A 14,802-nucleotide genomic window follows, 5' to 3' on the forward strand; every position below is an offset into this window, starting at 1 on the left:
TGGAGCCACTTGGCTGGAGGATTAACCTATTGTACATGTTTTTAGAGGTAGGGGAAACCGGAGTAGCAGGAAGACAGACACAGGAGGCACAAGCAAACTCCACTCAGAAATGCCCCGTCCGAGGATCAAACCCAGGACTTTCTAGCTGTGAAGCACGAGCTCTGAGTCACTGTATTTGTCCTCTTGGAGACGTGGTTTAATTACTCCAAGAACTAAATATGATCTTTTTAGCTACTTGGTGTGAAAAGTGTAAAAACTAAACCATTTCTGAATGTTGTCCACCTTCAAAGAACTTTTGGATCTTTCCCATTTCTGCTTTTCATGCCTATTCATATTTACAAGGACACTAAACACTTTGACACTCTAACAATAACTTTAAGTGAAACCTCCTTAAAAGAGGCCTGACCCAGTCCTTTGTTCTAATGTTACAAAAGTAAGCTTTTTTTTTTTGAGAAGCCTTTTTTTCAAGTAGCTCCTCAAAAGTTATACAGTACAGTATCTACATAAGCAAGAAGGGTCAAATTTACAGAGGCATTTTCTAGTTTTTCATCAAACAATTCAGTTTATGAACGTAATGAACACAATCTGCAAAGATATAGAGGATAACATTAAATCGCTGTTAATCATACTGGGTCAAGCTGTACAGTCGCGTCATAGCCTTGACTGTGGTGCTCAGGCGCCCACTCTCAGCCACTGAATGCTTGCTTGTGTATCAGTATGAGACTCTGAGAGGGTATTTATCCCTTTTCTGTGGAAGCATAGACAGACTTGAATGGTAGGACCAGTGCAATGTCTCGAGTTCATGTCTCCGGGTCCCGCACCGATGGTTAATAAACATCTCCTGTATAAGACGTCCAGACTTGCCTAGTCTTCATCTATCCTCTCGAACACCGTTGTTAATTTCTCTAACAAGACGGAAATAAATTAATTGTCTTTTTATGCAAAGAAAAAATGTTCTTTCAATAAATACATATCTCAAATTATCCGGTCCTTGGAGGCATTTTCATAGGCCCTCAGGTTTACTACTGAGTTGGTTCCAATTTGTCATATCATTTTTTTTTTTTTTTTCATGTTTCATTTCTATTCACTGTATCACTGACTGATAAAACAAAGAGAGCTTACATGTTTTACTTTACCTTGTGATATTCCAAAGTACATCACCAGTGAGTGATATTTTCTGGTATTTGGCCCATTTTATTGAAAAAACTTTGTTACTCCCCTGGTCTAGGGTGTGATCCACAGTTACTCAAGTATCTTCAAAGCAGAAGTAGCTATGGCCTGTTTTTAGTGTCCAAAGGGGGGGGGGGATTCTGACATTGCTGTGATTTGTCATTTGTTTCTCACATAGACTTTCTTACTACAGTTGCATATGTGTAATTGAGAAATGCTTGCCGGTACATATGACTTTCTTGTAAACTTGACACCACCGAACACTGCAGATTCTCCCTCCCACCCTGCGCCCCTGCGTGTGCGGTGTCATGGCTATTTCAGGCTCCTGTGCTGTTATTCATTTCCTCAATATCTCTTAAGCTCAAATAGGACCAGACGACATTTAACTCCCGCGTTGGGATCAAGCCACTGGAATAAAGCCGCCAATGAAGGAATATTTTTGTAATGCCACAATGCCTGTGACTGCACTTGTCTGCTGTTTTTGCTGATTGCAGTGTAAAAGGATCCCGCTGTGTGTTGATTCATGGAGTCAGTTGAAAGAGGTGTCCGACCCTCATGTAACTCTGAAGATGATCAAGACCGGACCCCAGCTCCGGACTCGTCCCGTCACACCACGCACGCAGGGAGGCAGAGCACTTTCTGCGGTTTGGGCTATGGCTGCGGTGTGGCCTGGAGTCACTTGAGGCCTTTTATCCCCTTCTTCTTGATCAGCTTCATGGTGGTGGCCCTGGTTTTCCTAATGCAGCATATTATCTACGGAGGGCCTTTTAAAGACCCACTATTCTTTGTCAAGTTCAATGAGCGCTGGCCTCGACCGAGCCTTAACACACAGGACGACCAATTGTCCACTAAACTTTTAATTCCTGTCCCTTCTTCAGACACAGCGGAAAATGGGACAATGTGAGACCTGGTGTTCAGAACTGTCTGGTCGAATTTCCTGAAAACTCTACATTATGTCAAGGAGGTCGTTTGAAGTCATTTGGAAGATGTCCTTTCAAAAACAATGTTACTTGGAATTTTGAAAATTCCAGAACAAAATTGGCTTGTTTTTCCATGTATTTTGTACTATCTTGATTGTTTTCACACTTGTCAAATTAAATACTGTTATTTATTCACAGAATATGTACTAACAAACATAATGCAAACATAACTGATGTTTGTTTGTGTGTTTTTTCTGTCTTGCATGATCTGTTTGATCCATATAAGTATAGTATTTTACTCAGATATACTCAGACTTGATATTAACTTTTCTCTTCACTGGTCATCACTGTGGCTAGTCCTGTTCAAATGGGAGGCCTACCAGTCACTTCTTGGTGTTTTTATTTCCCACAAATTAATTACAGTCATCATTTTAAAAGCCCTTATCTATCAACGAAATATTGAATGTTGCCCTGTTATGTTGAGGGATCTCTCAAAAAGCCCTACAAGCAAAATATGGTGTACCAGGCAGACTTAAATAGTTGTACCACAAACTTTTTTCTAGTGATGCAAAATATTATTCTTTTTTTAATCTACCACTTATTTTTAGCAGTACAACTGAAAGTAAGTGCACCACTGGTAGAAGAAATCTATCAGTGACAGGTATTAATCTGCCATTGTCAGGGTGTTATATCCAATCCACTTTATTTCTATAGCACATTTAAACAACATGACAGTTCCAAAGTGCTGCATGCAAAACAAAGTTGAAATTAAAAAGCAAAAGTCATCACTAAAATAATAAAAGATTAAAAATAAGAAATAAATAATCAATTTAAATTAAAAGGCATAAAACAAATAATAATTAAAAATCAATAAAAGTCATCAAACAAATAAAAGAAGAAAAAAGAAAAAAAACAGTCAAATAAATAAAAAGACACGGGTGTAAGTTTCAAGCCGCCCTGATTTTATTTGAATCCATAGTTTGTGTTGATGTCATGATTTTGTTTGAGGTTGTTCTATTGTCACACTGCCCCCCTCTAGCGGCCAACATACAAACTACAGCTAAACTTCTGTAAAACCACGTTGATTTATCAATGACCTGTCGCCTTCAACTCTTCAGAAAACTATTTTAAAAGCATCTTTTAATATTCTGCTTCAATGTTCAATTGATTATTCATAATATACAGTCAGAAAGTCAAGCCACTTCAAACTTTGTGGAGTAAATGGTGAGTGTTTTCAAATTCCGTCTACCCGTATGTGTATATTTCACCATTTTGAAAGACAAACGTCATTTCTCGCCCGTTGGAATACTTCATTTTCATCCTTGATACATGTTATTTCACTGTCGCTGCGCCACATCACGTAGTTTGAGCCACCAGTGCTAGCGGTCAAAGCTAATTGTCCACATTGATGCTAACAGGGATGGGCTGCACATGTGTTTTATCTTGTGCCTCTGGTGCACCGCACAAGGCGCCAACACCACTAGGCCTGTTCATGTTTTCACCCCACACACTAACTCAATCAAACATTACGCATTATTTAAATTGCAATTTTAAGCGAAAGTCCAATAGATGAAATGTGATTGCCATCTTTGCCAATTCATGATCAAAGTCACTTACAAAATTGTGATGGCCCATTGGTATTAAATATAGCCTCCTACTATATAGGTTTTGTTCTTTTGCTTCTAGACTAAACCGTCACTGAGCTTGTTGGCAGTCTGCAAACTATACCCTCAACTTGTAGGGCTACTAACATGCATACACTTTGGCAGCACATAACCATAAAAAGCACAAACTCTTAACCTTAAGTGGTGTACATAGAAAAAAAGCTAAAATAACACATTTATGAGCAGCCCTTTGTTCAATGCTGTCCGATGTGCTTGGTTTCCTTTAGTGCATGGAGATGTGGTGTTACCAAAAACCTGGCTTTGAGGCTCTGCTCCTCGCTGAGCTGCAGAAACAGCAGCAGAGCAGCCAGTTCTGTGACACTTTGCTCAAGGCTGATGGTAACAAGTCATTTGCAGTTGACTGGTTTTGACTAAAATTGCATTATTATGAGCGCCATTGTTTTGTTTTCAGGAGTCTCCGTACCAGCACACAGCTGTGTCCTCTCAGCCATTAGCCCACAGTTCTCGTCCTCCCTCTCCTCTTCACCGGCGGCTGCTGCGGGACAGAAGAGGCTCCTAGAGTTTGGGGCCCTTGGTGCTTGTACGCTGCTCCATTTGGTCAGGCTGCTGTATTCAGGGGAGATGGTTGGAGAGGGTGAAAAAGAGAAACGGGAAGTCATTTCTGCTGCAGCCAAACTGGGTATTCATGGGCTTGTGGAAGTGTCAAAGCCTGACAGTCAGAGAAAGCCACGGGATGAGTGTCTTCATATAGAGGTGGGGGTGCAGACTGAGTCACAGATATCTGAGGAACATCAGGTTAGGCTTGGTGGTTGGAGGAGGGAAGTCCGGGATGGTGCTACACTTCTCTGGAGAGAGAGACTCTCTATTCAGACTCAGACCGAGGACCTACAAATGAACGGTGCATCCTCTTCACAGCCGCCAGTCGAATATGAAACCATTGACTTGAATGCACTGCAGACTTTAGGTCAGGGAGACGCGCTTCAAATCCCATATGTCCCTATGTCTGTGGTCTATCCAAATGAAGGCGACCACAGATCTGGACAGTCCTCAGTCTCTGCTGCCACTCCGTCTCCAGCCATACACTACTCATCTCTTCAGACTAATGTTTTTCCCATTCCCAGCCAAGCCACACCTTACGCAGTGGAGACCTCACACTGGGGTCCTGAAGCCGGCAGGACTGCTGTGATGGAGGAATGGCCCGAAGAGGAGTTTGAGCAATTCGAAGGCAACATACCGGGGTTCATCAACTATTTCCTGAACCCTGAAAAGGACGATTGCTCAAATAGGAGACGAGGAAGGAGGAGACAGGGAGCAGGGGTGGGAGCGTCGAGACAGGCCGGGACAAGGGCCAGAGGACGACAACGAGGAAGACGTGGCGGACTAACCCAGACAGTGGATGTGCAGGATGTAGGTGTGAGCAAGCTCTCGAAGATGTATCTTCAGAGGTGGGGCATGTACGCAAACAGGACGGGGCAGGGTGGCGGGGCAGTTGGTCGAATGTTGTACGTGAAAACCAGAGAGCTTGTGAAGTCTGGCAGATGTACACAGAGGAGAAAAGGCCGTGGCGTAGAGTGGAACATTGACCAGTGTGCGACCATGCTTGTGAAGGCTGAGGCAGGACCCAGTGGCCAACGGAAACGTGGCAGACCAAGAAAAGAAGCGAAACCCCAGCAGCAGGTGCGCTCATTGTTACAACTATAAATGTAGGAATATTACTGTAATTTAAATGAATAACTATTACCTATGTTAATTGTTATTATGATGAGAAAAGTCAGTTTGTTGTTAATATTTAAATGAAAGTCTGTTTTATGTTTCAATTCTTTGTGATAAACCTTTATTACTTATGTTATCCTTTAGGGCAGGTGTGAAATTAAGACTAATATCTTAACTTTTCTGCTTGTTTAGCCCAGTCCTTTTCAAAGGGCTCAGAGGGTCACTAAAGCACCCCCAGCTCGAGACCTGGAAGAGCAGCCCGAGCAGATTGACCACCTCCTGGAGGAAGTGATGATGGGACTTGACATTTTACCCAACAACAACAAAAACCCACAAGTTCCTTCAAGCACCCGTCGGCGTGGCACAGCCAATGTGTGCACTGTGCAGAACCAAAGGAGACAAACATCAGCGGTAACTGTGGCATCCAGAGGCAGTGAGCTGTCCAGTTCTGAGGTGCCAGTCATGCAGCAGCCACAAGAGGGCGAGCTGACTGACATTTTGGATCAGTTTCTAGATTCTTTTGAGCGACTGGAGAGCGAGGCTGCACAGAACTCCACACAGTCCACTCAGCCTCACACCTGTGTCACTGAATACAGAAAAAACAAAACGCAGCTTCCCACGCACACTCCTCAAATATACTCTGCCGGTCCTGCCGTGACCCCTGCACGTCCTGGGACATCCACTCAATCAGAGACGAGTGGGAATGACAGCCCAATTACTTATCTTCACAGTCAACAGTCCAAAAAACAGTCTGGAAAAGGCAGTCCAGCTGTTAGAAGGCCACGGAAGCGGAGAGACTATCTGTTTTCCCTGGAGAAACCCAGGACTAAGCCTAAGAAAACCACATGGAGTGAGGCTCTCAAGAAAGAGGAGGTGCAGCAGCGAGTCAGCAGGCAGTTGCAGCAGATGCCTGTGGTAAAACTGGAGCGGAGAAGTGTACTGCCAGGAATTGTGAGAGTACAGGAACTCAATCAGGTCTGACAGTTTATCTATACGCTAACAGTCCATCAACATACATACATGTTGTATCTGACTAAACTTACTGTTTAATATCTCTTGCAGAGTCCGGTCCCAAGAGCCAAGAGGTCCCCATCATGTACTTTATCGTGGGGTACCAAAACATACCCGATCAGAAGCAGGTTTAAGGAAGCACAAATCACGGTGAGCAGCATACTCTTTATTTAAAAGGGCCTATATCATGCAAAATCGACTTTTTGGAGCTTTTAGCCATGTTGTTATGCTATTTCCTTATCAAAAACACCCCCAGACTGGTTTTTGGCTTCATACATGCAGTTCTCAGTAATCCTCCTGAATCCTGCTCTGAGCAGCTGATCCACCCTCTGCTGGAAAACGACTGAGTTGTGACACTCTGACGTTTTTTACGTCATAGTGTCAAACAGGAAGAGCACAACTTCTGTAATGTAATGCTTTACAGCCTGATTTTAATTTATAAGGCAGCTTTTACAAAACAAAAAAAAACAAAAAAAGGAAGCGGTTCCAGGTCAGGGCTGAAAACAAACGCACTTCTGAGCGTCTGAACAGATGCCATATTTGCACTGAAGGATGTGAAGATGGAGCTCTTTCCAAACTATTCTGGACACACCTGTTCTTTATTCTTACCTAACGATCATGTCGCGGAGAAAAGCGCGTTGGGTACGAGAGGTGCAGGACTTTTTTCAACCCTCTTAAAGAAGAGGCCACTCGCCAGAAGTTGGAATTTCTTTCCGGGATTCAGTGACTATCAGCCAAAATAGTGTTTTTCTGTGACTGTGTCTTGATGGATGTTTGGTGAATCTTCTCAAAGTGGATTAACTTTTATAACCAACGCGAGTCCCCAATGTGATGGAGAGGCCAGGACAGAGCGGTGGTGAGTCAAAGCTGTGTTGCAGATGTCAACTCCTTATAACTGTATTGTGAAGTAACTTCACTTATTGCTGTGATATTTATATTTATTTTACTGCTAATAATGCATGGGCAGATCCGTCCGGAGAGAGGGGGCGGAGTTAACTGAATTGAAGTGTCTTGTCTTCTGGGTTTGCAAAATACCCCCAGAAAATAGTTTATATATTTATATATATATTTATATATTTCTCACAAAAAATAGTGCTCCATAGTGGTAGAGGTACAACATATCATTTAAATGCCTATACTTTACTTTGGGATGGCTAAAATAGCATGATACAGATCCTTTAATACAAAATGGCAACAAGCATTTGATTTGAAATTAATGTATGCTGTATTTGCTTCACAGGACTTTAATCCTTTCCTTGAGGAACCTCTTTCAAAGCAGGTGCACAGGGGAAAACTCTCCAAAAAGGCACCTCTTCCTTTCTTATCTCAAGGGAGCAGTTCTCTGTCTAGAGAAGAAGAGCGTATGGAAACGGATAAGGATGGAGTAGAACCCACAGAGTCAAACAGAGGCAGGAAGAGGCATTGGGACTCAGATGAGCAGAATAGTGAAGTTGAAGTGAAGAGAATTTGTTGTGATCCTTCAGAGTCCATCGCCCAAACCACAGATGCAGAAGTCATTGATATAGAGACAGTTTCACTTAATAGTACAAGCACCACAGTTCTGACAACTAACAGTGAAACTATAGGTCGAGAGGTCAGTGTGGCTGAAGGAAGTGCATCAGACACTGATGCAGAGAGCGATGATATCATTGACGTGGACAGTGACTTTGGTGAACATGCAGAGGTGATTTGTTCGCTCAGAGCAAACATAGTCACTGTAACAAGTGACACTGAAGACTTGGATGATGATGTGGATGTGACTGGAGGCTCGAGCCCCGCCCCTGCCCCAGTGCTTATCAGCTGGACAGACTCCTCTGAAAGCGAAGACAATTCAGAAACGGACATTCCAGAGGAGCAGACAGTGACGTTGTCAAAAGGCCAGCTGGTTCGATGTTGAAGATATATCCTTTAAGACTGTGGCACTAGTCCTGGGACATAATCGTTATATTGTTTCACTTTTTTATGTTATTGTTGTTCTTTCTATTGTAGCTTAGATTTCAAAGAAAGGAAGAATGACTGTGATAGAAAGTCTTTAACAATGATCATTTTTCATATATCACTGCCCTGACAATTAGGATAATGTGTTTTCCTATTAGCTTTAGGAAAAACAGACCTGAAAGTTTAAGTTTATATCAGATAAGTGATCAGTGAGTCACTTTTATCTGTTGAGTTACTCTTTTATTGCTTTTATTGTTTTATTTGTTTTAAATAAACCTTAGGGTTGTATTGTAAAAAAACAAAACAAAAAAAGAAAAGAAGCAAAACACAGATAAATAATGTTAATTATTTAAAAATATATATATTATATATAGATATATTTTTTAAAAAGGCCAATTGTGCTGTTGCTGATATGCTGATATATCATTACCAGACATCCAATAAGGGAAATACTTCTGTGTTCAGTTTGATCTCACTCTGCATGTGTTGGTTTATTGTTGTTTTAGCTGTTCAATAATTTTTCATAGAAAAATCAGGTGTTCAAAGGAATCAAGATTTTGTTGTAAATAAGACTATGACTGTATTGGTTGTACATAGCTGATTATGTATTAATCTGTTCAAGATTTATAATCTTAAACTCTTGTTTCCGTTTTATGGTTAAGTTTTGTAATTATTGTCTGCACTTTTGTTCTGGAGTCAAGATTCCTCCAATAAATGTTCGTTTTCTTGTTTGAATAAGGGGTTAGATTGTTGTTTTTGATATTAACCGTTCAGTCAGTTTAAAATAAATATTTTAACATAATATGCTCAAACTTAACTTAAATTGTGCTATTCTTACAATTATGTTCAGACTATTTATTTAAAAATATTCACATTAGTCTTGACTCTCAACTGCTTGTGTTACAGTAGCTGTTGATGTCCTCCATTCATGGATTCATGCTTCCTGTCAAACAGCAGTTTTATTTTGTTCATATTTTAGTACATCATAAATTGTCCAAACAAAACTCCACACTTCAATCAAACTTATTCTTTGCAGACACATCATGTACAAACTTAACAGAGCAAAAAACGTGAAGTGAAAATTACTTTTATTAGTCTCAACCTGTGGATCAACCTCCTACACACAACCTGAGAGCCACACCTGAGCTGCACTTTGTGGGTGTTTTGGGCTGGTCTTGATCTTTGGGTTGCAGAGTACAGCTTAGATGCAGGTGAGTGTTAAACGTGTAGGCACCGTTCACCTATTAGAAAGACACCGCTGTTTGTGTTAATGAACATGAGCTTGTGTTTCCTTGTTTTCCAGTGCGATACATTGTCCCTTATCACACTTTTGGCTGCAGAGTTGTGAGGGGTCTGGGCGCAAGTCAAGATTAAAGAAGAGAAGTGAAGAAGTGCTAAGAGAGGCGTTAAAAGAGGGTAGGTCTTTAAAATGTGCTGTTCCATGTCCTCCGTCGTCTCGTGTCGGGCCGTCCTGATTTGGTCTTAGTGCTGGATGCGTCTGATAGACTGGATCTGGGGGGTCTGGCAGTGGGACCCCCAGTTCCTCCAGTGCTGGTAGTCTCCGCTGTGTCGCTCGCACTCCATGATGTACTGCTGCCCCCTGTAGCCGGGATACTGGTAGCACACAAAGCTGCAACGGACAAGTGGACTCGGTTCAGTCAGTTGGGGGTTATTTTAGGGACAAGCAAAAACAAAGTGTGACAGCCTGGGGGATTTGAAACGTGTTTGGAGATGATGTCTGGTATGCTGTTTCATACTGGTGAGGGCTGCAATGGCTTCAAAAGCTCAGGCTATGTATGCTGAGGTCTGAAGGATTATTAGGAGGCATAGTTTAGCCCAGTGGTCCTCAGATGTTTTCAGTGGGTCGGGAGCCTTTCCAGGAAAACCTTTCTTTTAATATGTATGTACAGAAAAAGTATAGAATTACTAGATTTTCTGAAAATTTTACAAGTCATATTTGGATTACGGCTTGTCATCCCGGGGTGATTGTGTGTTCCGACGCCATACCGTTTGAGCCTTATTGTTGTGTATTATCAAGTTGGTTCTCTTTGTATCTGAAATGCAACCTTACTTAAGCTATCTACACAGTTCTTCTTAGAGCAATGGATCACAAACCTCAGATTGTTATGTCCGACCTGATATACGATATTTGTTGGAGATGTTTGTTCATTTGCAGAGTTGGATCCACTTACGCGCCGCACTGCACGTGCATGGAGCCGACCTCGGGGCACATCCAGCCCATGGCCTGCAGAGATGGGTAGTCGTCACAGATCTCAACGTTGCGTCCCATGAAGTTCTCCCTCTCGAAGATCATCATGCGACTGCTCTGGTGAGACTGCAAAACAGTTTCTTGGCGTTAAATGCAATTTCCGATCGTAATAAGGCACATAACACCTTTCAAGATGCTCAAAGCAAACACCATACCAAACTTTTTATCACTGATGCTGAACTGAAACTGCTTTAGTTGCTCAAGAGGTTTAGAAAAAAAGTACTCAAGATCTTAAAGTTCAGAATTAACCCCATAACATCATACAATTCAGCTAATTGTTACTGAATATAAGTCCTAATGCAGCCTGTCATTATACATACAGCGCAGTAGATGGGGCGCAGAGACATGAGGCGCTCCACGTGGTAGGAGATGTTCCCACTGTAGGAGTCCCAGTGTGGGTACTCTCCTCTCTCCAGGATGAACTGCTGGCCCTGGAAGTCGTGGTGCTCATAACCCACCCAGCTTTAAGAACAAAAGGGGAGAAAGATGATTAGCATCTGTTTTTTTATTTTGGTGACGGTTTACTTATAGGTTAACTGGTGTCTCATAGTTGTTGTCTGTATAATGATTTTGTTTCTGCTGTTACATACACACAGTAGCCTCCTTTCATTCTTTGGCATCTGTCAAAAAATGTTGTTGTAGTTTCAACTTCAATTAACCATCTAGTTGACTGATATTTTTCACCATATAGCCTTCAATATCCTCTTTTTGTTGCAGCAATTAGTTTTACCACAGCTGACTCATTCAGCTGATTTTATGGTTGTGTCCATGCTTTATTGAGTTTGAGGAGGTAACTTTTTGACAGAGGTGGTAGTACTGAGAATTGTTGTATTTTTGTATTTTGTTTTTTTTACCATAAGTGTCCTTTGTGTCATGAACCTTTTCTACTCTGACTATTCGTTTTTACATATAATGGAAACGCTGTAACTATGCACTGTCTCCAGTCACCGCTTTGGTTCATCTAAGCCTGTCCTGTGCACGTATTACCTACATCTAAAGACCTCTACATCCTTCTTCTTAAATACCTGTGCCATGCATGCTCACTTTCCCTGTATATTAATGAATCATCAAAAACTTAAAGTTCATCCTCTCTGGCTTTTGTAACACATAAGACGGTTTTGTTTTAATTATTTTAATTTTATTGTGCAGACTTACGCGCCGCTCTCGACCCTGATGGAGCGAATGTTGTCCATGCCACACTCCTGGATGTTGCAGCACTCGGAGGTGAACTCCAGACACTTGCCCTGGAAGTGCTCCTGCTCAAACACAGTCACCTGGAGAGACAGAAGAGGCCTAAACGTCACCAAACCAAAGGGCACCAAGGTGTGAAATCTTTTGTTCTGGATTATACACTTGCTGCTTTTACCTTGAAGAATGGGGCCATGCCCATTCCCGAGTTGACCAGAGGCTGCATCATAGGGGATCTTGTAGTTCGGTACATCTTTGCTCCTACACAGTGACATCACATGTCAAGAAATGTATCTTTTCTACATAGCAGAAAATGTCTCAAACAGTAACACGTAACTTGATACGGTAATTTTAATGTCAAAATTTAGACATTAAAGTTTGCCATTTCATTTGCCACATCATCAAGCCAATTCATCTACAGCTCAACTTGTGCTGCAATGTTTCTGATAAAAATGACTGTCCAGTTCGGCCTAACTGCATCATCAACATTTCTGTCACAGTTTCTCTTCACGTCTTTGTGTAAGATAAACAATTTAGTGTAAATTAAAACATCAAAGACATTTGCATGCTTAAAAACATACATTATAAACCTGGTCACTCAACTAAATATGCAGGAGTTAATTTCTTTCATGAGATAATGCAGGTGGGTGAGAAAGTGCTTCTGGTTTTTGTGGCCCTGACTGAGCTGTGTGCAAAGCAGAAATGGATCCTTACCTATATTTGGCACTTATTGGAAGAGCTGTGGAGTTGTACGCACCTACCGCTTGCCTCGCGTAGAGCTTTGAGAGATCCTGGCGCTTCAGTTTTATACCTGCGGTTGAGGATGCTGGCGCGTTCACGGCTCCTGTTTGGCGTATGCACTCGGCCAAGCGCGTCCCCGGCTATGTGCTAAGTTACTGCTGTTTAACTGTTGTCCTGCCGCGCAGGCCAGCTCAGCACATCCCATAGTAGCCTAACAAAGGCGGCCGGGTTTGTTCGGCCGCTGGTCAGCAGTACAGCGCGTGGCACGAGACAAAAGCATGTGGAATGTGGGGATTAGACGGGCAGCAGAGGGGCACCACTGGGGGTCAAAGATGCTCTTGAACAGCATGCAAACTTTCCTCAGACCCAAACATCTTCTCCACTGTATTCTGTACTGTATTTAGTAATTAAATCACAAACCATTCAGTGTTTTTGCACAACTACAGTGACCAATACCTTTTTATTGTATTTCTTTTTGTGGAAAAATAAACTTCAGATAATGGCATTGGGCATGCAATGACTAATGAAAAGTAATGTAAATCATATGATGTTAAAATGGCACTTGATAAATCCTGTTTAATGTTACTTTGAAGGTTTAAGTGTGGGGCATTATGGGGAAAAAAACAACAACACAGGTTTAATTCAGTTTAAAGAACTTGTGTGAAGTCGAAGTGTACAAAGCCTAAAGCTTAAGATGTAACCGAAGACTTATCTTTAAACTTCAGCGTGCTCTCCTCGGCCTCTCTCTGCTCACGACTGTCCACTCTCGTGTCATATCTGTGATGATGAGGGCTTTCTTTTGTGCGGCGTCACTGACCTCAGCAGGTTTGTTTCTCTGGGAGTAATCCTGGCCATGAGAGCGCCAGCGTATAAAAGGGAGGGGCGCAGTCTAAGCCCACACACTCTGAGTGAGGCTCGGCGCAGGAAGCACACACAGACAGGTAAGGGTCATTATTCAATCATTGTTCACTATAAAATACATTACATTACCAGTTATTACAGTGTTAGAGTAACAGACCTTCCCTCTCTCAGCAATCATGTCCAGTGATAAGTCCAAGACTTCTTCTCAGACTGACGGCAAGGCTGCTCAGAGCAAGAAGTCTGAGATGGGGATGATGTCCTACAAGGTTTGTGAAACAAACTTCTCATTCACAATGTCATCACACCTTGAAACTTCAATAACTCTTTTTATGTCTTGGCTTCAGATGTACGTGTTTGACCAGGAGAACTTCCAGGGTCGCATGATCGAGATCAGCAATGAGTGCATGAATGTGTGCGAGATGGGCATGGACCGCGTGCGCTCTCTGCGTGTGGAGTGTGGACCGTAAGTGCTACAGTGAATATTACTATAGTACGAATTTTAGACAATTCATGGGACCTGTGTTTGCAGCTTTGTGGGCTTCGAGCAGATGAACTTCTGTGGAGAGATGTACATTCTGGAGAAGGGAGAGTACCCTCGCTGGGACTCCTGGAGCAACTGCCAGAGGAACGACTACCTGCTGTCCTTCAGACCTGTCCGCATGGTATGAGCTTATCCTCAGAAGAAACCTGTCTCTTTAAATTATTGCATTCTGCTAATGAAAACACAACTTTATAAAACATTGTCCCAGGACCCTGAGAAGCACAAGATCTGCCTGTACGAGGTGGGAGAGTTCAAGGGCCGTAAGATGGAGATCATGGATGACGATGTTCCCAGTCTGTTCTCCTACGGCTTCACTGACAGAGTGGGCAGCATCATGGTCAGCTGTGGAACGTAAGGCTTACACATAAAACACAAACCAGTTCTGCTTTCGATAACATATTTAACATTGATGCTCTGTTGTCTGCACAGCTGGGTGGGATACCAGTATCCTGGTTACCGTGGTAGCCAGTACCTGCTGGAGAAGGGCGAGTTCAGGCACTTCAATGAGTACGGCGCCCGCTGCCCTCAGTTCCAGTCTGTGAGGCGTATCCGCGACATGCAGTGGCACCAACAGGGCTGCTACACCATGGCCAGCAAGTGAAGCTCAGGGAAGGAGAGAAAGAGAAAGAGTGGGAGTGAGGGAGAGGGGCGGAGGAAGAGAGAGAGGGGGAGAGACCTCTGAAGCCCTACTTCTGGGGTTTTCATCAGTATTTGACCCAAGACTATCTGACCAGCTGAGGTGGACACCATGTGCCCCACACAGGGCCTCCTTGACTTCCTCAGCCTCTGCTTTCTCTTTCTCCCCTCTGAGCCGAGCTGAATAAC

The 14,802-nt window shown here is 42.6% G+C and overlaps 2 protein-coding genes across 2 annotated transcripts; one reads left to right on the forward strand and one right to left on the reverse strand.

Moving 5' to 3' along the window:
* Nucleotides 1-9,859: 9,859 nt before the first annotated feature.
* Nucleotides 9,860-12,087, reverse strand: cryba1l1 (crystallin, beta A1, like 1; the record flags this gene model as incomplete). The annotated part of the gene is made up of 5 exons (XM_079556409.1): nucleotides 9,860-10,007; nucleotides 10,570-10,712; nucleotides 10,967-11,108; nucleotides 11,802-11,920; nucleotides 12,013-12,087. The coding sequence occupies 5 exons, from the start codon at nucleotides 12,085-12,087 to the stop codon at nucleotides 9,860-9,862; spliced, it is 627 nt and encodes a 208-aa protein (XP_079412535.1).
* Nucleotides 10,609-14,655, forward strand: LOC306962989 (beta-crystallin B2-like). The gene is made up of 8 exons (XM_079556408.1): nucleotides 10,609-10,706; nucleotides 11,796-11,969; nucleotides 13,398-13,516; nucleotides 13,608-13,702; nucleotides 13,781-13,899; nucleotides 13,966-14,098; nucleotides 14,186-14,328; nucleotides 14,407-14,655. The coding sequence occupies exons 3-8, from the start codon at nucleotides 13,429-13,431 to the stop codon at nucleotides 14,576-14,578; spliced, it is 750 nt and encodes a 249-aa protein (XP_079412534.1). The 5' UTR covers nucleotides 10,609-10,706; nucleotides 11,796-11,969; nucleotides 13,398-13,428; the 3' UTR covers nucleotides 14,579-14,655.
* The last annotated feature ends 147 nt before the right edge of the window (nucleotides 14,656-14,802 follow it).

Source organism: Gobius niger, assembly GCF_951799975.1.
Source record: "Gobius niger genome assembly, chromosome: 5".
In the NCBI taxonomy this organism is placed as follows: Eukaryota; Metazoa; Chordata; class Actinopteri; order Gobiiformes; family Gobiidae; genus Gobius; species Gobius niger.